Source organism: Prenolepis imparis, unplaced genomic scaffold (assembly GCF_030444845.1).
Source record: "Prenolepis imparis isolate NDT839.2.m4 unplaced genomic scaffold, iyPreImpa1.0 SCAF_6, whole genome shotgun sequence".
In the NCBI taxonomy this organism is placed as follows: domain Eukaryota; kingdom Metazoa; phylum Arthropoda; class Insecta; order Hymenoptera; family Formicidae; genus Prenolepis; species Prenolepis imparis.
The window spans coordinates 9,014,529-9,039,772 of NW_028141164.1; the positions used below are offsets into that span (position 1 = coordinate 9,014,529).

The window sequence follows — 25,244 nt, forward strand, 5'->3', positions numbered from 1 at the left end:
TAAATTATACTTTTAAATGTATATGTTATTCTTTAAAGCGTAAAAGTTTTTGACACACATAAAATGTAATTTTTATTTTTTAACATTTTATTTGCATCCACTCGTGTATATTATTCACACTACATTAATATTCATATATAATAAAAGTCTGATATTGTTTGATGTATATTAGTCTACCAAATAGCACGTTGTACTCCAGCCATTTTATTGTAGTCGACCAAGTCACGAAAGATGAATCGTGATATTCTCCATCGAAGCACTGTACCTCGACCTCGAGAAGTTACTACGCATCTTGGCGTCAATTGTCTCAAAGCAGTCTGTCTGGGAATTGTTTCATCTATTTGCTTGCCAGCGAGTTTCTAGAAATATTATATTGTTTTAATTATATTCAGGCAATATTGTATAAAATAGATTATACAAGCAATATGCATTATATATTGTTCTAAATAATAAAGCACTAATCCATCATAATATATAAAAATATTATATCGATAATAAATTATATATAAATTATGTACTGTGCAAATTGTAAACTCGCAAGTGTTGAAATTATGAATGTTTGAAAAAAAGAAGAATCGTCACTTACTATTATCTCTCTTGGTAAGATACTATTTCGTTTCAAGGCAACCAGTCGCAATCGCTCTTCAGCATATTGTTTTGCCCATCTTCTACGCTTTCTATCACGCAACAATCTGCAGCCGACAAAGTTTCGTACTTGTTGAAGCTGTAAAAAAATACATGAAATTAAAAACTCAGAATATATAGTTGTGACACAATTGTGTTGATATAATATATTAAGGCCAAATTTATAGATGAATTGCCGCACTTACGCTATATCCTAATGAATTAATATTTTTCGGTAAAATATTGCAGATAGCTGAAACGCATCCTTTCAACGCCGCCATGTTTATCAAATCAGCTGCTTCTATCACACATCACATGTGATTAGCAACATATGCCAAATATGTTAAATATAGATTATAAAATTATAGTAAAATAATATCGTTAGTAACAAAGAATTTCTTGAATTAATACCTTATAATAATATTTCCTCCTTATCATCTTTTATTTTAATATACTTGATACTTGAGCTGCGTTCAGAAATTCATCACTAGTATCTTCTTCTTCTTATTGGCCAATTAAGCTTCCTGTCTGAATAAGCCTATACGCTATTAATCTTGTATTCACGTTATCACATATTATAGATTTTCTAGATAGTATACTAGCAGCGAATTTCTGAACTTTAGCTTTAGCTTAAGGCTCATTCAGACAGGACGCGTCAAGCGTCAAGCAGCGAGCAGCAACCAATAAGCGAGGCAATATTTTTTACGCCATTGCTAATATTACCTCGCTTATTGGTTGTTGAATGATTGCTGCTCGCTGCTTGACGTTTGACGCGTCCTGTCTGAATGAGCCTTTAGGATGCATTTTCACTTGACGCTGTGACGCTGGATTTCAGCGTCAAGCATCAATAAAAACAAATTGACGTTAGCGTCTGTTGACGCTGGCGTGAAAACAGCCTAGCGTCCAAGTTACAACTATGACAAGCGTCTCGTTCTTCGTTCTCTGAAAGCTGAACAAATCAAGCTTTTTCTTCTTGACGCTAGCGTCACAAATCAGATCACGTGATCAATTAGACGCTAGCGACAAATTGATAGTGAAATCGCACCCTTATATTAAAATTAAATCAAACGTTAACTGGTTAACTTCACTTCGCTCACCGGTATATACAAAGTGCAACTAACGCATTTGATATACAACTGACAATGAGATTAAATTAAATTAACGCTTAAACTGACGCTACAAATATTTGATCGATCAATCGGGATGGAGAAATCCTTATCTCTTTCGCTCTGATCAATCAAATGACTCAAATGATAGAAATGATTGAAAAATTCACGTGCCATAACAGTAGGAAGGAGGAATAAAAACACGGCCCACAGACGTAATAAAATACGTAGATGGAACATCAGCCACCGACATGCGCGCGCGTTCGACTTTAACCTTCAAGTGGCGCTGCGTCGCGTGGTCGCGCGGCGGTCGGAATTCGGCGGCGCGGAGTGGGGGTGAGTGGTGGGGGGTGCGCCGTGCGCCGCGCGCGCATCCCCCCACCACTCACCCCCACTCCGCGCCGCCGAATTCCGACCGCCGCGCGACCACGCGACGCAGCGCCACTTGAAGGTTAAAGTCGAACGCGCGCGCATATCGACACGCGCTCTCTCCCTCTCGCCGTAAGCTAATCGACGAATCACAGTCGACAACTATGACAAGCGTCTCGTTCTTCGTTCTCTGAAAGCTGAACAAATCAAGCTTTTTCTTCTTGACGCTAGCGTCACAAATCAGATCACGTGATCAGTTAGATGCTAGCGACAAATTGATAGTGAAATCGCAGAACATCATCGAATTTTTCAATAAACATTTTCTAGAAAATGCTTTGCTTAAATTCCCTATAATAATAGCAGGGATATTTAAAATTTCTCTACCGTAGGTTGTCGGTTGTGGAATTTCACGCTTTGTTATTTTTGTTTATTTGTTGCACGCTGAATGCTACATTTTGTACTTGTGAATAATTAATCCTTTCTGTCTGCATTAACAATAAAGTAACAAAAAACGCCTTATTTACGCATTTATAATAAAGTTATTTGCAAATAGATAAGTCGAAATACTATGAAGGCGGCATATTTTGTTGTTTTTATCATAATTATTGGTAAGTATATGCTAAAACCATTAAAACATTTTTTAGTAATTTTTTATAAATGAAATAAATATTTTTACATTTGGAGCTCCTATATTAAAAATAGAAATATATTAGAAATACTATCTCTGCTTTTATTGCGATTATATTAATTGTAATTGTTATCTCTTTTTATCTCTTATTCAGTATAAATATTATATATATTTTTATCATAAATAATTTCTAATATTTAATGATACAAAAATGATTGTGTGTGCAGCAACTCTCTCCATAGCTGAAAGTGGAGTATACTCATATGGCTCGAGGCAAAATTATAAGACAAATTATCACTATAGCAAGGATTATGATAATGTACCAGTCAAATATTATAAGAAAAATCAGAATTTAGCAGAGACAACATCAACGAACGCATCAGATTCACCTCCAACTGGTAAACTTGGTGTTTCAGCTTGGGGAATAATTGCGATAATTTTAGGTATAATTATACTTAGTACTATAACATATTATGCATTTATACTATATCCATACATATGTGGGAGAGATCGGATTCATGATGTAATAGATTCGACTGAAGTTAACTCTGTATGTACTGATAGTGACAATAATATGACTAATAATATGCCACTCTATCGCAGTTCAAACAATGTATTAAATGACGTATCGAACAATGTACCACTAAATCGATCAAATCACTAAATTGATAAGAGAAAGACTGAAAAAACAAATTTATATGTTTATTTTATACATAAGTGAGTATACATTCACTTAGGATATCAGTATTTTTATATGAGCTTAACAATAATTAAGTTTTATACGAACTTAATGGCAGTTTTATGATCTCAGAGTAGAAAAATATTAAACATTGAGATTGTTTTTGTACTACCTTTACATGTAATAATAAAATTAATTAATTTTTATAAATTATACAAATGCATTTACAGTGATTAATGTAGAAATAATAGAACCATCTTGTAATTTTATAAGCTATTGCAAAAGATCAGACTGAATTATACAACTGAAAAAATGATTAAATTAAATTAAATTAAATTAAATTATAAATAGTATCTTTTAAATACATATACACTTGTCAAAAATGATTTTTTTAAACATAAGTTACTTTGTAGAAATAATATACAATGTATGTCAATTTTGCTTGCGATGGAAGACTATAGAATATGCTTTAATTAGATGATATTAAACTTAATATTATAAAATGCAAAAAAGACTAACATGCGTTATAATAACAGACTGAACTTTGCAATCTTTAAATTTGGTCCCATTACAGGGAGAATCAATTAATAATCCTAGTTGAAGTTTTTTTCTTAAGCTATCAGTATATTAAGCTCGTAAAAAAACTTATTAGAAACAGTATACATGTAAATGTATGTATTTTTATTACAAATAGGAAACTATATATATATATACGACTTTACATATAAACTATGTGTATTTTAAATAACCTACTTTTTTATAAAAAATAAGCAAGCTAAGAAAAATGCATTATAACACAAGACGTACGTTCTTCGAATTTTTTTTCCTTTATCCAAATACATAGAGAACAATGAGAATATGAGAATTATATGCATATATGTTTATGCTGAGTCTAGACTAGTTTAAATTTCTTAAAGCAACTTAACAAAACTTTATTGAAAATTGGCTAAAATTGGCTTTTAGATGGAAGAGTTAATTAGACATGTATTTTTATAAAAATGAATAATTACACCTGAGAACTGATTTTCCTTAGACACAGAGTGACAACTATATATATATATATATATATATATATATATATATATGTGTGTATATGTATATATATGTTATATTTAATCTTGGTAAAAGTCATCAAATAATAGAATTATTCTTTATCATTGTACCATAAATTTTATCACGAAATTATTGAATCGATGTAAAAATCTTACAAGTACAGATGTTAAATCTGATACAAAATAAATTTCCCGAGCGAATGAGGTTTAGACTGCGGTTTACGATTAATGCTCCTAATCAGTTTTATATAGAAACAATGTACTTCCATATGTGGTAAATTCTAAGAATTTAACCATTTGGCTTCGAAATTATAGTTCGTCCTTCTCATCTAAATCAACATCACTAAGATCAATCTCTTCTTCTTGAGGAGGTTCGGCGTCTTTGCCATCCCAAGCAGTTGTTTTAAAAATAATAGGTAATTGAGCACCTTTCAAAGTTGCAGTACCACCTCTACCATAACTCAAGTCTCGTAGAAATTCATTTATTCCATCATATGAAAAACTGCCCTTCAGCAAGGAGTATTTCATCTTCTTGATATTGACAGCCGCCAATGCAGGATAACCAAAACCTCCAATCTCTAAAGCGTCTTCAATGTTTGGTTGAGCACCAGCTTCGGACCAAACCCATCTGTAAAAAAAGTAATTATAATTTTGTAAAAATTATTTATTATACAAATTAGAGATGATATAAATGTAAAAGGATAAAGTAAAAAGATAAAGTATAAAATGTTTTGCTATAATTCTTTTCAGAATTAAAAATTTAGAAAATTAGATTTTATAATCAGATTTCAAAATTTATATTAAAAGTAATTATATACTAGTCTATTTACATCTAATCTAATTTAATATTTTATTTATTAATTATTTATTTAGTACATTATAAAATAAAATTTACAATGTAAAAAATCAATTATAAAAAAATCAATTTTATAATCATACTCAAATATACGAAAGATCAACATCAGTTTTGGATTATGTTAAAATTAATGAATATGAATTTGCCATACATACCCCCACATCTTTTTCTTATATTTCTCCCCAAGACTATTCAGAATCTTCAAGTATCCGTTTCTACAATCAGATTGACAGTCTAGGATATGTGGCAAAACAGAGACTACGCAGATTGGTTTGTCTTCGCAGGTATTCTTTAGACTTTGCTCAGATGTAATTTGGATCACTTCTGGCGCCGGGATATTTTCGGCTAGTTTCTCGAGCGCCCAATTAATAATATCGCCGCTCGTGCGACCGCCATCATATTCTTGTACCGAATCAGCGTCTTTCTTGCCTGGTGCAAAATATTTGATGGTAGGATAGCCTTTGATTTCATATTTACTACCCTGCAACATTCATATGTTGAAATATTATATATTTACATTATATATATATATTTATATTAAATTGATTATATTGTAAAAAAATATTAGTATGTAAGATGAAAGCATGTATCTTACTTTTAATGTGTTTACAGTTGCATCCAATGCTCCTAATTTAACTTTGCCCTTTAGTTCACTAGCTGCTGCTGCCCACTCGGGTGCCAAGTTTTTACAGTGACCACACCAAGGAGCATAAAATTCAACCAGCCACATATCCTCGGAATTCAAAACAGTTTTGTCGAAGTTTTCATCCGTCAATTCTATTACATTTTTGGAATCTTTACTCTGCATAAATAAATATTCTGATTAATACTATTTATCAATTTACATGTCACCAAAGAAAGCTATTTCTATTTATGTATTTATATACATATTTCATCATCTTTTTAATCTTTGTAAATATCTAAAACTAATTACAGTTATATAATTTTAGCTTACCTTGGACTCACTTTCTGCTTTCTTGCCACCTAAGGCTCTTCGAGCTTTTTGACCGATGGTATTTAATGCAGCATCAACAATGCCAGCAGCAGTTCTTGGGCCATTATAATCTTCCGGTTTGCTGTCAAGTCCAAAGATCTTAATTGTTGGAAAACCACGAACGCCATATTTACTTCCAAGGGACTTGTGCTCATCAGCATTTACCGCACCAATTTTTACAATACCCTGTTAGAACACGATAAATGTACACATTTAAAAAAGTCAACATACACACTTAAAAAAACAATAATAAAATATGATGGGTTTTAACCTTCAATGCAGTAGCTGCTTTGTCATATTCTGGTGTCAACTGTTGGCAATGTCCACACCACGGTGCGTAGAATTCAACCACCCAAATATGATCACTATTTAAAACTAAATTGTCAAAATTATTTGGCCTAAGATCAATGACAGCTGAATTGGATGCGTACATGCAATTCGCTCCAGTAACCAGCAGCAGAAAACCTATAATGAAGAAGAAATACAGATGTATTATTAAATGTAACATGAAAATTTTCATGTAACTTTGAACTACATATAAGGACACTTTGAACTACATAATACATATAAGGACTAAAAGAAAATGCAGGAATTATAGAGCTTTAACGAAATCAGACTTAACGTGAGAAACACTTGTTGCGATATCACTCATATAGAAGCTTGGTGATAATTAATCAAATTTTACTGACTGCAACGTGAAAAGTCATTGCAGAGCGACCGGCATCATCGAGCCGGCAAATTAATAAGAAGTGCGCGTTTCTCGCTCACCTAAGAATTTCAACATTTTGCTGCAGATTTCACAAACGACTCGAGACATCACTTAACAGTTCACTTTTGCCGTTAAACAGCGAAGCGCACGATTTACACAAACGTTCTATATCGCCTCCATGTAAGGTTCTGACGTTCGCCGGATGCGCTGGCGGTATCATAGCCAGATATCATATCGATATCTCGATGTTTCGTGGATCGTTCTGATTGGTTCGTCGGCAATCGATAGTGGTCGTTTCGAGAAATCGCTTTTCGATAGATTGAAGTACGTCATAGAGAACCCGCTGAAAAGTGCGCGTCGACTCGTGTTAAAGTGATTCAAGTCTCCGACATTATCGCGATATTTTTGCCTAAAAGTGCATTCTGCCGTGCGAAATTATCAAAGTTATCGAAAATACTACATAGTCGTGTGTCAGAATACAAACGTTGTGTATAGTTTCGCGATTTTATATGCGATTTCGGTAGAGATAACATTCGGCTTTGTGCGGTTGTGTTCGATCGAAATCTTCATGCGTCTCGCTAAAGTGTGTCAAAAATATGATGACATTATTGTCAGGTACATATGCACATACATATCTTTATCTATTTACCTATAATATGTCTGTATATAATATATAATATATATGTATAAATGTATATACAGAGAGAAAGAGAGAGTAAGAGAGAGAGAGAGAGAGAGAGAGAAAGAGAGTGAGAGAAAGAGAGGGTGGGAGCGAGGGAGAGAGCAATCGATAGTGGTCGTTTCGAGAATCGCAACTACTTATCGATTGAAGTCCGCCATAATGAACTCGTTGTCGAAGTCGCGCCAAAAAGTGCACGTCGCGTCGACTCGTGCGTTAAGTGATTCAAGTCGCTCCGACATTTTCCCGATATTTTTGCGTAAAAATGCATTCTGCCGTGCGAAATTATCAAAATTATCGAAAATACTACATAGCAGAGTGTGATAACATAAACATTGCGTGTAGTTTCGTGATTTTATACGCGATTTCGGTAAAGATAAAATTCGTCCTTGCGCGGTCGAGTTCGATCTTCCTGTCTCGTCAAAGTGCATCGAAAATATGACGATAACATCATCGTCAGGTACATATGCACGTATATCTATTTAATATCTACCTATCTATCTCATCTCTATATTTCTCTCTCCCCCCCTCTCTCTCTCACTCTCTCTCTCTCTCTCTCTCTCTCTCTCTCTCTCTCTCTCTCTCTCTCTCTCTCTCTCTCTCTCTCTCTCTCTCTCTCTCTCTCTCTCTCTCTCTCTCTCTCTCTCTCTCTCTCTCTCTCTCTCTCTCTCTCTCTCTCTCTCTCTCTCTCTCTCTCTCTCTCTCTCTCTCTCTCTCTCTCTCTCTTTCTATATATATATATGGTTTATTAGTCAATTAGCTGCTTATTATATTTTACCATTAATTTTATGTCGATTATATGCTTTGCATAATACTTGTGATTCTTAGGTGAATAAATGAGCGGAAAATAAATAAGCACTTCGCTCTGCCGCTTTAAATAAAAAACGACAAGAAAAAATAATAAGATAATAATGGAGAAGTAACATTTTTGTATATATGAGAAACTTTTGAGTTTTAAACACCATTAGCGTGTCTTACGATAAAGTAAAAAACGTAATTTATTAATATATAAGAAAAGTTTAATATATAACTTTTATATTAACTTATTTATTATAGTATAACATGTGATATTAATCATGGGGAAAATTAAATTTAATAATATTCGTTTGCACTTTCCGTATTTTTTAAAAAAGAAAAATGTTTAAAATAATAATGGATATATATAAAAGTATAAAAAATTAAGTACAATATATAAAATAAATATATGAGATATCATTATGTTAAAAAAGATTTTTATTTTATTTTAATTTTTGAAAAAAGCGATTTATTATAAATCTAAAAGATTTTATAAGTATTATGACTTTTTTTAGCAAGAGATATGAAACATATAAGCTTAAATAACACATTACATTTGTTCATATATAATTTCTCAATATATTTTTCTGCAATATAATCAAATACATTTTTTGTATATACATAAAATTGAACGATATTTCAAAGATCATAATAAAAAAAAATTCATGCTAAATAAAGAAATCACAACGTTATAACGTGCCTAATTACACCGTGTAATTTATTGTTTACACAAATTTATGTGTTATAAAATAAAAATCAACTTAATTACTTCATTTGTGCTATATAATATATTTATTTCATGTATACATATCAGCGTACTTTTATATCTGTTTTATTATCTATATATAATCTTTGCGGTTAAAAAATGCATTTAATTCTAACAAGTAGAAAACGCGATATAATAAAATGTTAAAAAATTTATTGACAGTTCCAAAACTGTAACTTGGGGTGATAACTTTAATATAAATAAAAAGCAATATTGATTAGCAGAGAGGCATTTTTATTGACTTTATAACTATTGAAATTGTTATCAATAACACTAAAATTTTAGGCTCTCAAATTTTGCAATTAGACATACCGCCTAATACACTTAGTTCATATAGATAACTCTTATTATTATTAATTTAATTTTTACTCATTTTATTATACAAGTATTCAATTTATAAAATTTATATCACTGTAGCAAAATGCAAACGTTCTAATTGAAGAACTTATTTCCAAATTGTAATCTTACATTTATATCTTTAAATAATAGAAATTACGTGTTATAAAAAACTTATAATAAACACATAATTTTCATGTATTACAAATGTTAATTTGATATATTTAACAAAAAGACAATTTGGAAATGTTCTCCAATTTCAACAGTCAATTGAACAATCTTCTAAATCACATTTGAGTATCGACATGTATCGAACGAAAATTTCTAAATCGATTAAATCGCGTTCTGACGCAAAAAAACATATTAAAATTATATTCGCTAGTAAATCCGCGAGAAGGGGAAAAATAGTGTACCTAGACAGTGACTATGATTATTTATTAGAAAGCACAAAAATTGATTCGCGGAGGATCTAGGCCGGGAAGATCATCGTAATCTTGCTAGCGTTTCGGTTTTGACGCTCGTAAGTGCGCTGGTTTATTATGAAGCATAGTTTCGCACTTGGGAATGTGTCGTTCTGCTGCAGCCTGATTAAACTTTCTTTTACAGTGTGGACATTGGATGTAATCGCTGGTATCGCTGGGCGGAGGTGGTGGAAAGTCGCTTAAGTTCCCACCTGCTGCCACGTGTGCCTGAAACTGCTTAGCGGAACGAATTGTGTTGATGAAATCCTCGTGTTTGCGCCGCCAATCGGATTTCACCTGCGGTTTCTTCGTCTGCAACAATGTGAGTACATGATTACTATTTTTTTTATTTTTGATCCTCCAGCCTTTGAAACCTTTGACGCAAAGCGTGTATTATGACGATTTGTCTATTACTTATTTTATGCGTCAATATTTAATAATATTTTTTATCGAATTCAATAAAATTTAATTCATAAATTCTTATTGATTTTTAAATATTTATATAAAATATTTATTGACTGAGATAAAAATAACACTAGTTTTAAAGAATCGATACATCATTTTCCCGTTCATATCGATTATCAAATGATTCAAAATGTCAATAAAATTTGGAATTGAAAAAAAAACCGCAAGATAAATGAAACGATAATCGATGAACAAAGAAAGGATACTGACCTCTTGCTTCTTAATACCTTTCTTGGCAAAAGGTTCGAGTTCAGTTCCTCTGATTCGGAACGTCATTGCGTCGAACTTCTTCCTCTTTATATTCGCTACTTTCACACAGACTTTTTCATGGTAGTTGATTCGATCCTCGGCGAAATTACGTCCGCATGTTTTACAAGCTACTAAATTATTCCTGTAATAATGCACACACAAATATATTTTATTAGAAAATATATGAAATTCTGATTCGCGAGAATTATAATTTTTTTCTAGCATCTCGATTTATGTGCGCGCATCGCGCATTTATCAATTTGTTATGAAACTTATGCTCGTACTTGACAATACATTGATTTGCGAAGATATTCTTTAGCTTTCTTTTATAATATATATATACAGCGGATTCTGAAAAGACTTACGCGGAAGTAGAAACCTTAGCTCTTGTTGTCATTTTACTTTTCGAGCTAGAAATTTGACCACGAGTTAAGCTAGCACTGGAGTTTGACACCGATGAGTTTGGTCGATCTGTGCTGGAAGTTGTTTGTTGCTTCTAGATAAATAAATAAATTGCGCATATAAATTAAATGCACAGATAAATACATACAAATATATTTCTATAAAATATTTGCATTTAAATGCTTTTTTAATTCATAAATTTCTGAAAACTTTTTGACAGTGAAATAAAAATTTAGATTACTAAGGTTATCAAATATAATTGTACTTTGTATAACGTTATAATTTATATATAAGTTGTCTTCATCAATTCTCTTTCGAAGTGATGCTATAACTAACATTGGGATTTTTTCAATTTTTTTGACAGATTATATTTCTAAATTGATTTTGATTGCAATTGTTTGCGAAATAAATTACACAGCCGTGAAAAGACTAGCAATATAATTCAGTTTTACGTCAAATACCTGGCTGGCATTCACTGCTGATTGATTTTTTGTACATGCACAATACGACTTTCAATTTGGAAATGGGGCGGAAAATCCATGCGCGATTAACTGCCTGGTCGGGTCGGCGTCACGAGAGGCGACATTTTATTTTGACGCTGCGTTTCAGAGAGCATTACTCTTGCACTGTCTTTTTTCACCGCCGACCCGTCACGATTTGATCGAATAAATACGGATTTATTTCGACTTCTCTCGAAACGACAATAATATCGAAACGAACTGCACGTTAGTAATAAAACTGCGGCATTTAATCCATTCACTCTTTTAACAATTTTTCAATAGATTGACTAACAAATTGTGTAATAATATTATTGTGACAGAAAAGAATTTTTATGAATCTCTAACTAGTAAGTAATTTCATATTTTATTTTTCATTAAAAATCGAGAAATAAAAAAATATAGCAAAATCAAGAAGGATTGTAGAAGAACATATTTAATATTCTTATTCCATCATATAAAATATTTAAAGATAATTAAATTCCACTAACTGTTAATAAAATATAATTATTTCTAATTTCTTTGCAATATCACACAAAAAAAGAATTAATTTTTTCTTAAAACAAAATTTTTATTTATATACTTTTTTTAGTAAGTTATTTGAATTACCTTCAGCTTTAATATAATAGAATGGGCAGCAAAATTATTTTTCTATTAATTTTACACACAAGTTTGAACTTTAATAAAGTTTTAGTTTGATAAAGTTATAATTTATAAACTAAAAAATATGCAATATTGATAATTAAGAAACAAATGATTATGTTTAAAAAGCGATTATTATGGAACATTAGATAAATTTAGTACCACTTTTCAAGCTTGGATTTTTAATTTGATTTATAAAGATATCTATGTTTTATATAATTGCACTCATAGCGATTAATTTTAAATAATATCACAAAAATCGGCCTTTATATTATTCACTCTTTTTGATTCATCCAATAACTTGAAATAACTTGAAATAATGTATTCATATATTAAACTCTTTTTAATAAAATTAAAATCGATCTTACATTGCTATAAGACTTCTTCGTTGGCGATTTTTTCGACGACACTGTGTCACCTTCCGCGGGTTGATTATCGAAGTTCTTTGTCGTAGATTCGTGCAGTGAACCGTTTTGAAAAGCGACACCATCTGTTGTGTCCACGACTCCGATTGTGGCCGCTTTACTTCCGGTCGAATCCGCGCCTTTCGCGATCGTTGACTTTCTCGAAAGTTTTGCCTCTTGAATCTTCGACTCTGTCGTAGAGGCATACTGACAAAACAAATCATGATATTATTTGTGACAAGTTATACGAATTATCTTGAATTTAATATTCCATGACATTTCAATTTTTTATTTTAAATTGTATTTTAATAATATATTTATCTATGTATATATATATATATATAGGAAATTTAACAGTTTAATATAAAATTATCCTTTCGGATAGATGACTTTTTGCTGCGATAAATAAGAGATAGGAAAAAATATATTTTTCTCGCAAAAATATTTTTATTATAATAGAAAGCAATTGTAAAAATATCCAATTTTTCAATTATACTTACTTTAGAAGCAATATCGGGACTTTTTGAAGGAGACGAAGGTGCGCTTTCTCTTGTGTTCGCTCGCGTGTTCGTTTGGTGATGCTTTCTCGTAGCTGAATCTGGACTCGGGCTTTTCGTGATCCTGGATACACAGGATTTAGCTTTAGTCAATCTCGCCGGATCGCCTCTGAGAAATACGTTTTTCGCTGCATCGGTCGCAGAGATCGATCTTCTCGCGTCGACATGCTGTCGCGAAACCGAACGCCGATTTGCAATTGCTGAGCTCGACTCTTTTGCAGTGATTAGTTTATTTTGTTCGTTATCGATTGACTTTCGAATATCCTCGATAGATCGTAATGGTTTCACGGAAGACATTGACGTTTCTTGCAATCTTTTCGAGTCTTTTGTGTCCTCGCAATTGAGATTCTCGGAAGATCTTACCTTTGAAACCGATTTGGCCTTATCAAATCTAAAACTTACGGAAGAATAATTTTCTTTCTTACGCGTTTTTGCATAATTTGATTCTTGAATTTCTTTTTCTGAATCAGATTCGAATAACCGCCGTTTACACATCGGAGATCGAGTTTGCATCGATTTCTGCTTGTTTTGGATCGAGTTTCCAATTCTTTTTTCTAGTTTTTTGGAAGAACAAATCTCTTTGTTGAGAATTTTAAAATTACTTTTACGTGAAAAATTTTTAACTTTGATATTTTTGTTAACTGAAGATTTTGGAGTTAATTTTGAAGCCGGATTATCTGTTATTTCAGAAGTAGTTAACGTTGATCCTTCTGAAGTGACTATCTGCTTAACAGAACTTTTTGTTTGCACATCCATCATCTGTAGGGAAATCTCTGGAGATGCCCGGAAACTCGTCGGGCCTGAATGTTCAAATTCTGCGCCGATGGAATCGAATCTTCTTAATGCTGATTCTACGGAGTTCATTCTTTCGAAATCTTTTTTGGATTCGTTCTCTCGTTGCGTTAGTATTTTTGAAAATTTCCTCGCAGTGTCTTCTGACTCTTCAATTACATTTGTTTTATTAAACGAGTTCGCTGTTTTTTTCGTAATTAGCGTACTTCTGTCTTTGTGATCTTTGACGGTATTTGTCAAAAATTTGGACGTGGAATTTCGGTTCATATTCGATGCGATTCTCTGAGATGGCAAAATCTTTGAGGTGTCAGCACTCCGAAACATTTTTGCAGTTTTTTTTAAAGACGGGACTCGAGGTGAAATTTTAGACTTTACATCGTGTCGTCTATCACCATCTTTTTTTTTCTTTAAACTATTCGATGCCGTCGACATCCGCGTTTCTCGAATGGTGATGTCTTTATCTGTTTGATCAGTCGAGTGTGGGCGAGTAATTTTGCGATAATCCTTAATCTTCTCATTCAGAGCGCTTTCAACTATCGTTTGATATTTTACGTCGATCCCGTCGACCTCATCTACTGCATTTTCAGTCTTGTTTTCTGTTCTTTTTTGATTATATTCATCAGACACGGACAGATTTTTTTCCTTTAAAGTATCTTGCACTATTCGAGCAGATTGTAAACTTCGCAATCGATTGAATTCAGTCCGCGTTTCTCCACTTTGTTCCTCAGGATCGCGTAAACGCGAAACTATATCATCGGAATATTTTCTCTCCCTAGAAGAATCGGGAGACATTGCTTTCGAAATGCGACTTTTCGTAGATCGATCCCGTGTCTGTTTTGGAGATCGAGGAATCGTATACCGTCGATCTTCACGTTTCCTGGATCGAAATGCAGTGCGTTCAGCTTGATTTTTTACGGATTTATTCCACGTTTGCTCTTGTGTTCGAAATGTATTAACTTTACATACTCGATTTTCATCTTCCTTGGCTCGAGTTATGGCACGTTGAGAAGTTTCGCTCACAGGATTACAACCGAGTTTATTCAGACTGATTGCGCTTTCCTCGCTATCTCGATACGTTTGATAATCTTTGGATCCTTTACTTCTTCCGGGGGAATCTTCCTTCGATTTGAAGACATTTGATTTTAAAATAGATGCTCTCTGCTTTTGCACTTTGCGAATAGGATAGGTAACCGAGGGTTTGAATTTTGTTTTATCGCTGAACGATTTAATGTACGTTCCATCAATTTGTCGCCTCGATATTGGGCTCTCCGTCTTTTGTAACTTGTCGCGTTCGATACGATGATCGGTCATAATGATCTCTTGAATCTCCGTATCGACTTCTATTGGAGTGATACTTTTGCGAGGCGATTCTGGCGTAGCCCTCCTTCTACTTTCGAGAGATGGAGAAGTCGCTTTTTGAAAAGGTGACGAAGTTTTATATCGATTCCTCGATTGATCATTTTTCGCAATTGAAACATTTTTGATATTTTTAATATTTCGTTTAAGAGGCGATTGACAGACCTTGCTCCGTTGTTTTCCATTTTGAGATTTCATAAATTTACGAACGAGTCCTGCTGATTGGAAAATATTGTCAAATTCCAAGCCATATTTCAGACTTACGATCGAACTGGTCGATGTTGCAGAGGTTTCCGAAATTTTCGATGATCTGCGAGATTCTGTTTTCTTTATTTCGTGTTTAATAATCGAAGGATTCGAGCTACGCGAGGAATTAATTTTATCAATTAATAGTAAAGGTTTTATGGATCGTTTATAGGAAATATCTGGAGTATAATTGCGCTGTTTTAATATATTTTTAGTAGAGTCTGTCGAACTCGATCTCGGTTCGATTAGCATCGTTGTAGCAGATTTTTCGGATTCTTTGCAGAAAAATTGCGGGCTTGCAGTGCGCTTTTCACGTTTTTCACGCATTGTTTCAGATGATTTGGATCCATCGTATTGTCGATCGATTGTTGTAGATTGTTTCTCAATTTTCCTACTCGACAATTGTGGAGATGTGCTTTGTTTTAACATTTTTCGATTGTATAATGGCGATTTAGGTTTACTAATTTTGTAATCAATACTCATAGTTGTGCCAGATCGTTCGGATTCTTTGCAAAAGAATTGCGGACTTGCACTTCGCTTCGTTATTATTTCTCGATCGTGTGATGGCGATCTAGAATAATCAACAGTGCTATCAATGCTCATAGTTGTGCCAGATCGTTCGGATTCTTTACAAAAGAATCGCGGACTGGCATTTCGCCCTTTAAATATTTCTCTTTCATATAATGGCGATTTAGAGGAAGTTTTTCGATTGAGATTTGTACCTGAAATTCGAAGTTTCTTATCGAAATCGGTCGTATCTTGCTTTGTTAATATTTCCTTGTTCCATTCTGACGATTTAGATTCTATAGTTTCTCGATCAGTACTCATAGCTGTTTCAGATCGTTTAAATTCACGATGGAGATGTTGTGGACTCGTACTTCGTCTTGAAGAAATTTCTCTGTCCCATACCGGTGATTTAGATTCATTTGTTGTATGAGATTGTTCGGATTCGCTGAGGAAAAAATACGGACTTTTACTTCGTTTTATTTCTTGATAAAATAACGGTGATTCTGACAAATCAGATCTTCGTCCAATGCTCATTGTTGTTCCAGATCGTTCGGATTCTTTACAAAAGAATTGTGGACTGGTGTTTCGCTTTTTTAATATTTCCCTTTCATATGACGGCGATTTAAACGAAGTTTTTCGATCGAGATTTGTTTGAAGCTTTTTATCGAAATCAATCGTATTTCGCTTTTTTAATATTCCTCGATCGATGGTTTCTCGATCAGAACTCATAGCTGTTTCGGGTTGTTTAGATTCACGATGAAAATATTGTGGACTCGTACTTAATGAAATCGGCGATTTAGATTCACTTCTTGTACGAGATTGTTCAGATTCACTGAAGAAAAATTGTGGACTTTTGCTTTGTTTTAACGTTTCTTGATAAAATAATGGTGATCCTGACGAATCAGATTTTCGATCAATGTTCAATGTGGCGGATTTTTTAGATTCTCTACAAAAGAATTGCGGTCTTGTGCTGCGTCTTATAAATATTTTTCCATCAGCCGTTAGTGATTTAAAGCCATTTAAAGGTTTTCTAGGATAAATCCTCGAACTGTTTTCTGCTTTTATAGGTTTTCGAGAAAAGCTTTGCGGACTGTCGCGTCCGTTAAATGTTTCGGTATCCGAATTTTCTCTTCTCTTACTTATTTTATCGATTACGCGAGTTTCAGCTGGCAGAAAATTTTTCACATTTTCAAGAATCCTTTGACTGCGATCTGAAATCCGACTACTTCCGCTTCTTGTGTCGGTTGGGGAAGTTCCGGCGATCTCACTCCGTCTGAGAACGCATAGTCGAGAAAGCAAATGTAGAATGATTTCTGAAGCAAGATCACACTAAGAAATGCGTGCTTTTTCTTACAGCGCAGCGGTCGACCTTATTTCGGTTCAGCGCCCAAGCTGATTAGCGCTAGCTGCTTTTGTGATAGACGTCCCGCTAGTTATTTTTCTCGCAACCCGAAATGTTAAATCTGCTTTGTGTAAATTGCGGTTAAATGAATACATAAGATACAGAAAGATAATTAAGCTTGTGATCTAATTTTACACGTGTAACTTCGAACTGGAGCAGAGAAATTATCGAATTAATTCTCTTCTGAATACTCATTCATTTAATATTCATGACTCTGCGAATTAGTTATCCACCGTTTGTCTATTTTTAATATTCGTTCTAGTATACGATGAGGCGGAGGTTAGATAAATATGTATTAGAGAACAAGAACGATCACGTGGTATTATTCTTCCTCAGATATATTTTTCTCCTCGCGGATTTCTCATGATGCACATTGTTAGCGCATATATTTATTATATACATATATTATATCTGTAATAGTCGAGGCTAGTAATTGCAACTACGTGGCGTATAAAATTAATTCTGGCAAGCAGCGGCGAGTTTTGTTAGCGATTGTCGATGATTGAAATTCACAATGATTTGCACGCATATATAATATATAAATTATAAATTTAACTTTTAATCGCGACAAAGTATCCTCTATATGAAATTCAATGGATTTATTAAAATTCGTAATATATTGTTTTCTACAGGCTACTTTAGCAATAATTTAAATTACAAATGATAATATCAGAAGAGAACTCACCTAGAATTCGATTTTGCCGGGATCGTTTGTTCCGATCGTTTTTTTATCACGCTGCTGGTCGAAGTTAACTGTTTCGGCATGTTGCTCCTCTTCGCGTTCGCGTTCTTGAATCGCTCGAGTCGCGCTTCCGCTTGAGACAATTTTTTCGTGACGTTTCTTTTCGGAAGCTTATCGGGTACATCCACCATGAGATATTCTGGAAATTCCTCATTTTCCAAATCGTTCCTCACTTGATGTTTTAGGCTCTCATCGAATCCCATTAAATGGATCTTTGCCATCATGCGATTTCTCTCCACCGTTTCCTGATCGAATGCTTCTTCTTGCTGCGCATTAATATATAATAGAATAAATTACAAAATAATAAATATATATTTATAAAATATGTTTGATAAAGTAACTGCTGAATAAAGTTACAGCTTTTAAGGGAATATTTTTCAATTCTTTAAATAATTTTTGACATAAATCTCACATAAACGAACAACTCATAAATTAAGAGAGTCAAATAGAACATTAATATCTTACGCGCAACCAACCTCATTGTCAGCTTCGTGACGATAATATCCATTACCGAATGTGGCGACGCGATTCTCGACGCCGAATTCATCCTCATCATCGTGACGACGTACGGATGATTCGCGCATTTCTTCGTGATAAGAAACAACGGGTTTGCTGCCGTTAATATTACTGTTAACGTCCGCGCGCGTTACGCGTTTCACTGATTGTCGATTTACTATCGAATTGCCATTCCTTTGCGTCGTCAAACCGTTCGTTTGTTTTCGCAACTTGTTCTCGAGGGGTTCCAACGGGTAGCTCCTGTCGATTCCCTTGACGGTGGTTTGCCGCCTCTCATCGAACATTTGTCTCACCTTATAACGCGCGAAATTATAACAATTATAACATTCGAAATTTCGAAATAGATACAATAAAAAATTCACAACTTGTCTATTTTTATAATAAAGAAAAGCTATTGTTTACTTTTTGAAATTCGTAAATAATTAACGTGCGATGAATCACGACTCGAGCTGACGCAAAATTATGATACACCTATACCCGACATTACTCTCCATTCGTTCCGCGAAATTACTTACCTTACCGCCTTGCGAGGTCGAGGTCGTCGTCGTCGTCGTCGTTGTAGTGGAACCGCCGTGATTAGAACTGTTGGAACCCGCGCTACCCCGTTGCACCACCTGATAGGCTCGCTGCTGCTGCTGATCGTATAGCTGCAGCAGCTTCTGCTCCTTCTCCTGGAGTTGCTTCTGCTGGAAGCGAGCCTGTGTTCCCGGATAATTCACTTTGAGTTTCGGCATATCGCCGCGCAGAAATGCGGACCGACGTCGCGCGATTATGTACGTCGGCTCGCATGTGAGTGCACAGTATCGCGAGTACCTGCGAGTCTCTATACCGCAGGTTACACGGCAACCGTCTCATCGATTCACCTCTAACCTACATGCGAGGGGGTTAGTAAACTCGTTATTATGCTAAAGCGGATCGTTCGTCTTTTAACCCTGCGTCGCTCGTGTTATTTCAACCCTCTGTACTCCTTAAAGAGTATCGGTGTTAAGGAGCATCTTCGACATTGCATTTATAATTGAATTTATTCGGTTACAGTCGTGTGTCAAAGAAAATAAAATTCTGATTGTATTTATAAGAAAAATTAGCGATGAAATTGATACACACTGCTTCGTTCTATATTAAATTTTAAGCTGGGGGTTTTTTTTATAATTGTATCAATTTTTAGTTATTAAGAAAATAGCGTCATCGATGATGGATTAAGGTTTTTCAAACATTTGTTTGCATTAAACATTGAATTTTATTTTATGATAAAAAGATAAATTAAGATAAAGCATTACTTTTTTTAAGATTTAATAATTTCGTTATTTTTTTACGATCAAGTTTTATTTGTGTTACTTCTATAGATAATCATAGTAAGGTTTATAGAATTTTATATAGTTATTTTGGGAGCAAAAATGGAACAAAGATCAACCGCGGTTTAATAATCATTCAGTTCTCCTAATTGCATATCTCTTCGGTGATTGCATTGGCAATCAGATGCACTAATTGATTCATGCCTAATGAATCTGCCATATTGGACACTTTGTCTCCATATACGGTTTGGTTAGAAACGCAAACCCGAGATTCAGCGGGAAGGTAATTAATAATGCTAACGGAACGCTATAATTACATTCATGATTATAGAACAATTGGAAAATATTATAAGAAATTTTTAAAAATTTTATCAAATAATTTTGAAGTTTTATCAATTTTATATCTTACTATAAGTTATTTCAACATTACATAGTAAAAGTATTTTTTAGTAAATAAATATATTAGCTACAGATATTAGCTTTAAATTATACGCATTACTGTATTATTGACTACATAGAGTTATCGTTATTTCTTGACCCAGTAAATGCTCGTAAATGCGTTGTCACTGCATTGGCAAACCCTTGATATTTCACGAGATCCCGGCAATCGATATGCATTACAAACATGATAGCTATACCCACTGCGTTCTGGTGAACATGATATTATACTATTTGCTAACGCATCCATTAATAGCTGATTGCCAATTAAGCGTGAAAGAATGCACCCAAAGATAAACAGTAAAGAAATGAGGAAAATAAAAAATAAATAATGGGCCTAGCTGGTTTTAGCTGGAAATAAATAAATGATTAATAAATAACACGCGAATTCTTTGCGTTCGCATTAAAATTGCGTCTATTTTAGATTTCTTCGCGTTAAGAACGCATGCAAGCGATTTCTAAAAAGGAAGAAAAAAACGGTTCGGAGGATTGGGTATCGCGTAGGCACACGGACATGAGATTCGAGAAGTCGACGACTCTGACATACTTAACCATATATAGAGGAAGCAACATTCCCGTTTTATTCTCGCGCCTGCGGTTTCTCCTTTTCCGCTTCAGAATATTGCCGATAAAACGCATGCAACGTGTCTTGCGAAAGACCTAACGTTAGCCCGCTTTGACGATACGATTACTTACTTTCATTGTCTCTATTTCGTCTTTTTATTGAAGATTTATTAAATGATATATTTCTGTTCTCATACAATTTCATATCAAATCTTTATCTATTAATTAAATTCCAATAATCTTTATATCTATTAATTAAATTTTGTAATTATAATACAAATAATTTTAGTTAAATCACAATTATTTTTGTCTTTTAAGACCTCGATATCTTAAAATCGATATCTTGATATCTTATATCAACATATTTAATTAATTTTCAAGCTTCTAAAATTTGTACCATGGTTTCCAAATTAGTGAACGTGGAGTCATATTCCTGAGCTGCCCGTGATGTTTTCATGTCCATAGAAACTCCGCGAGCGCCCAGCTGTTGCGGTCGAGTATGCATATTTGTTATTGATTTCTCAATCAATTTTCGGCTTGGACGTCATTGGACTTGTGTCTGTGTCCTAAGGAACCCTCGCACAAATTTTCTTACATTGAAGATTGGTTTATTCAATCACGAATCATTGACATTTCTGATGTTTTTAGCACTCACACAGATTCATAGTTTCATAGAGTTCACTATTCACACTTCTACGTGACATTGTTATTTATCGATTACATGAGTCCTCTTTTTAGGAAAAATAATTTTGAAATATAGAGTAAATGTAACTGTTTCGTGATACTTTCCTGCAAATCTAACATTGAGTTTCTAAAAAAGAATGCGCAAAAGAACTTTAATAAAAAGTTATATATAATCACACGAGAAGAATCTACATTGACAATAGTTAGAGGTCGTGACGCTGTACATCAAGTTCACAGTCTTTTCTTTTCAAACTTTGCGAAAGAAAATACAAGTTCAACAGGCAGATCTAGCATTATTAAAGAGTGCCATATTAAAGTTGCTTATCGAAATTTTAATTAAACTATCACGAGATACTCTTGCCAATGCTATCTTTATAAGTAAATTTTTCGTATCAGTATGTATTATTCGCCGCATTTAATGCACTTTTATTTAATTATTTTGTAAATGTTGTGCATATTTAGTTACACCTGCGCGTAATTTATCGAAATTTAATTCTTTGCGCGTATAATGACAACTTCGGATTTATTATCATAAAAGTGCAATTTTCGTTGTTTATTTAAATTTGCCAATTAGTAAATACATGTAGAGCAGTCTTGTTAAATCAATACAGTTGCGATAAAGAGATATAAAAACAATTATGTAAATTTTAAAAGTTTTATATTTTAGAGCAGATAACACATCTCTTTGTAAAACAACGTGACACGGACAGTTTCATAATTTTTAAAGTTTATTTTATATAAATGTCTGTAATCGAATTAACACGTATATCGAGGACAATCTAAATCTAAATCGATAAAATTGCATAAATAATTACAAAATATAAATTTTTAAAAAATATCGATTTCCTGTCAAATAATATCGGTCTAAATTTAACCAGCCAAAGCTTATTTACATTTACATGGAGTCTGCAATCTCGTTAGCAAATATATCGAGGGCAGTTTTTGTTAAATCGATATAGCTGCGATAACATGTAGTTGCGATTTTTTTAGAGTGTTAATTTAATATTATAGAGTAAATAAAACATTTTTTTTTGCGAAACAAAATGTCACTGAAACGTTTATATGCATCATTCTCTACGTTAAATTTCAGTCTGATATTCATGCAATTAAATTTGCACATACACGAAACATGACAAAACGCGTCCAATGTCAACATGGTGCGAGAAACGCGTACATATACCACTACAATTTGTATGTGGATGTAGTTGAATGTTTTCACAGGCGATCGCGTGGTTAATCGCGAAATGATGAATTTCGAAAGTTACAAAATACGATTAGCCGGGGCGAATGATTTAATAATCGGCTAACGCGCACGTTGTAGCATCGATAGAACTGCGGCACTGTGAATGTTACCATCACAACTGTGTTGTTACAAACTACAGCGCACTGACATCGTGTGGCAGCGCGCATGTCCATCTCAGATCTACCCTTACGACCACGATGATAGTTAATGTGGGTTGACAGGCGATCGAAAAGAAATCCATATACACAGGGCTGAGCAGATATTTCAAAACAAAATATTTAAATACAAGATACAAGATACTTTTTGATATATATTTAAATACTATTTAAATATATTGGTTTTGACATATATTTAAATACTAATTGTATTTAAATACATTTATAAATACTTTTAAATACAATTATTCTTCAGCAAATCAGCACTTTGAAAGAGAGATAAGTTCATTTATTTTAACTTTAAATAATAATAATTAAAATAATAGATATATAATGGCATATATTATATAATTTATATATTATAGCATATATTATAGTAATTTAAGTATAGGTTTTTCAATGCAGTATACAAAGAGTATACTCTATTTATTTATCATCACTACAAACTATAACTTTGGTAATTTATATTGCCTTTTAAAAATACCAATGTTTCAAACATTTTGTCAGATAGAAGGCCACGAGTAGGCGAATGTATAAATCCCGCAAAAAAAAAAACAGTTTTTCTACAGGAGCAGAATAGACTAGTATCAAATTTTATAAACGCCTTTTTCACACGTGGGATAATAATGTATTTAATTACATAAATACATTTAAATACAAGATACATTTAGATAAAATAATTAATTACAAAATTCAAGATACTTGATTATTCGATATTTAAATACTGTATTTAAATAAGATACATATCTAAATACGTATCTCAGATACTTTAAGATACATATCTGCCCAACCCTGCATATACATATACACATGTGACTAAGTTTCAAGTTGATTTACTCGAAAATTGATCCGCTTCAATAATTTAATATTTTTTTTGTTCTTATATTTGTGACCATCACGTAATCAAGTAATGGCTAGGTGAATAGAATTATTAAATACGCTGATGTACAGAGTGAGATGTATAACGTTGTTTCAATATAAAAAAAGATAATTTTAATAATATAATAATTTTTGTAAAAAAGCTGTTCTCCAATTCAATAGTTTCTTTAAATCATCTCTAATTCAATAATTCTTTTTATACAAAAAGAGCTGCTCTCTCTCTAATTCAATTTTACTGAAAATACTTTCAAATAATGAGATTTTGAGATATTTTTGTACTTAAAAAATAGTTTAAAAAAATAATTTTGTTTACATATCACGCAATATTAAGATATTGATTTTTAATAATTAAGATAAAAACATTATTTTTATTCTATTATTACTTTATCTTACTACTTTTTTTCATACGTTCTTACTTAGAAGAAAAACAAATTTATTTTTGCGATATACATATATCTAAATTATTTAAAAATATCTTAATATTGAATTGAAGAACAACTGTCTTTCTTTTTAGACAATTATCATATTATTAAAGTTAAATTTTTCTAATTACTAAAAATATATTTCATTATATTTTGAAAAAAATATGAGAAATAATTTTTATTTCTTTAAATACATTGCATAGTACAACATTAAAGGATAAATTCCACGACATTATAGTCGTTATAACTATAGAGAGTATTCGCGAAGTATGTCGCTCGCAAAGAGTTTGAAACAAACCTACCGATGTTACTTGGAAATTTCATCGAAGTGCAAAGTTCAAGGTTGGAAAGAGTAATGGAGGTGATTTTAAGAATTGATATAAACGAGTCGTATGTTTGGCAGTTGGTTTAGATCAAGATTTATTACTTCCTTGTCGCTTTCATAGACTTTGTACGCCAACGCGGAAAATTGGTCGCTTCGACGCGAGTTAATGTCAATTTGCCTCAATAAGATGAGCTTTATCGCAGCTGCATCTGGGGGGAGGGAGAGAATAGGGTTGTTCACCGTGAGTAGAAATCGATTAATATTAAAAATTTTAATTTTAATTTATTTTTATTTATTTAATTTAATTTATATACAAAATGCTTTATATAATTCATTAATTATATCAGACATAACATAAGAGTTTTAGAGTTAGAATTATCAAATATTTTATATACTATATGTATTTTTATT

General features: G+C 32.9%; 3 protein-coding genes and 1 long non-coding RNA gene across 8 annotated transcripts in view; 1 reads left to right on the forward strand and 3 right to left on the reverse strand.

Moving 5' to 3' along the window:
- Nucleotides 1-66: 66 nt before the first annotated feature.
- On the reverse strand, nucleotides 67-1,993 carry Mrps14 (mitochondrial ribosomal protein S14). 3 transcript variants are annotated; one of them, XM_083040053.1, is made up of 4 exons: nucleotides 1,905-1,993; nucleotides 831-925; nucleotides 587-724; nucleotides 67-359 (listed from the first exon to the last, which is right to left on the reverse strand). In XM_083040053.1, the coding sequence occupies exons 1-4, from the start codon at nucleotides 1,981-1,983 to the stop codon at nucleotides 174-176; spliced, it is 498 nt and encodes a 165-aa protein (XP_082896179.1). In that variant the 5' UTR covers nucleotides 1,984-1,993; the 3' UTR covers nucleotides 67-173. The 3 variants fall into 3 exon arrangements, with proteins under 3 accessions (XP_082896179.1, XP_082896181.1, XP_082896180.1); XM_083040055.1 differs by lacking the exon at nucleotides 1,905-1,993 and adding an exon at nucleotides 1,036-1,193 and having other exon boundaries at nucleotides 831-922; XM_083040054.1 differs by lacking the exon at nucleotides 1,905-1,993 and adding an exon at nucleotides 1,036-1,193.
- Nucleotides 1,994-2,176: 183 nt separating this feature from the next.
- Nucleotides 2,177-4,181, forward strand: LOC145937200 (uncharacterized). Its single transcript, XR_014425519.1, has 3 exons — nucleotides 2,177-2,707; nucleotides 2,955-3,170; nucleotides 3,331-4,181. It is a non-coding gene; the product is annotated as an uncharacterized LOC145937200 (long non-coding RNA).
- A 29-nt stretch (nucleotides 4,182-4,210) lies between these two features.
- Cabp1 (Protein disulfide-isomerase A6 homolog CaBP1) lies at nucleotides 4,211-7,219 on the reverse strand. Its single transcript, XM_083040127.1, has 6 exons — nucleotides 7,077-7,219; nucleotides 6,580-6,773; nucleotides 6,270-6,494; nucleotides 5,910-6,116; nucleotides 5,470-5,795; nucleotides 4,211-5,086 (listed from the first exon to the last, which is right to left on the reverse strand). The coding sequence occupies exons 1-6, from the start codon at nucleotides 7,123-7,125 to the stop codon at nucleotides 4,768-4,770; spliced, it is 1,320 nt and encodes a 439-aa protein (XP_082896253.1). The 5' UTR covers nucleotides 7,126-7,219; the 3' UTR covers nucleotides 4,211-4,767.
- A 1,962-nt stretch (nucleotides 7,220-9,181) lies between these two features.
- LOC145937593 (uncharacterized) overlaps nucleotides 9,182-25,244 on the reverse strand; it is a 227,773-nt gene continuing 211,710 nt past the window's right edge. For 2 of the 3 annotated variants that reach the window (XM_083040737.1, XM_083040736.1), the window contains 8 exons: nucleotides 19,347-19,529; nucleotides 18,792-19,124; nucleotides 18,259-18,581; nucleotides 13,214-17,444; nucleotides 12,678-12,920; nucleotides 11,134-11,264; nucleotides 10,730-10,910; nucleotides 9,183-10,366 (listed from right to left, as the gene is read on the reverse strand). In XM_083040737.1, the coding sequence (XP_082896863.1) occupies nucleotides 10,091-10,366; nucleotides 10,730-10,910; nucleotides 11,134-11,264; nucleotides 12,678-12,920; nucleotides 13,214-17,444; nucleotides 18,259-18,581; nucleotides 18,792-19,124; nucleotides 19,347-19,529 (5,901 nt within the window). In that variant the 3' untranslated portion in view covers nucleotides 9,183-10,090. Of the gene's footprint in view, nucleotides 10,367-10,729; nucleotides 10,911-11,133; nucleotides 11,265-12,677; nucleotides 12,921-13,213; nucleotides 17,445-18,258; nucleotides 18,582-18,791; nucleotides 19,125-19,346; nucleotides 19,530-21,522; nucleotides 21,692-25,244 lie in introns of all 3 variants that reach the window. The other variant, XM_083040735.1, reaches the window with a different exon arrangement.

Bases quoted from the DNA above. Each gene is read 5' to 3' on its own strand.
- Mrps14 (XM_083040053.1), bottom strand. From the start codon at position 1,983: ATGTCGGTGGCTGATGTTCCATCTACGTATTTTATTACGTCTGTGGGC. The intron at 725-830 runs GTAAGTGCGGCA...ATTTTTTTACAG, and splicing joins TTAATTCATTAGGATATAGC to CTTCAACAAGTACGAAACTT. The intron at 360-586 runs GTAAGTGACGAT...TAATATTTCTAG, and splicing joins TCTTACCAAGAGAGATAATA to AAACTCGCTGGCAAGCAAAT.
- Cabp1 (XM_083040127.1), bottom strand. From the start codon at position 7,125: ATGTCTCGAGTCGTTTGTGAAATCTGCAGCAAAATGTTGAAATTCTTA. The intron at 6,117-6,269 runs GTAAGCTAAAAT...TTATTTATGCAG, and splicing joins AAGCAGAAAGTGAGTCCAAG to AGTAAAGATTCCAAAAATGT. The intron at 5,796-5,909 runs GTAAGATACATG...TGAATGTTGCAG, and splicing joins CAACTGTAAACACATTAAAA to GGTAGTAAATATGAAATCAA.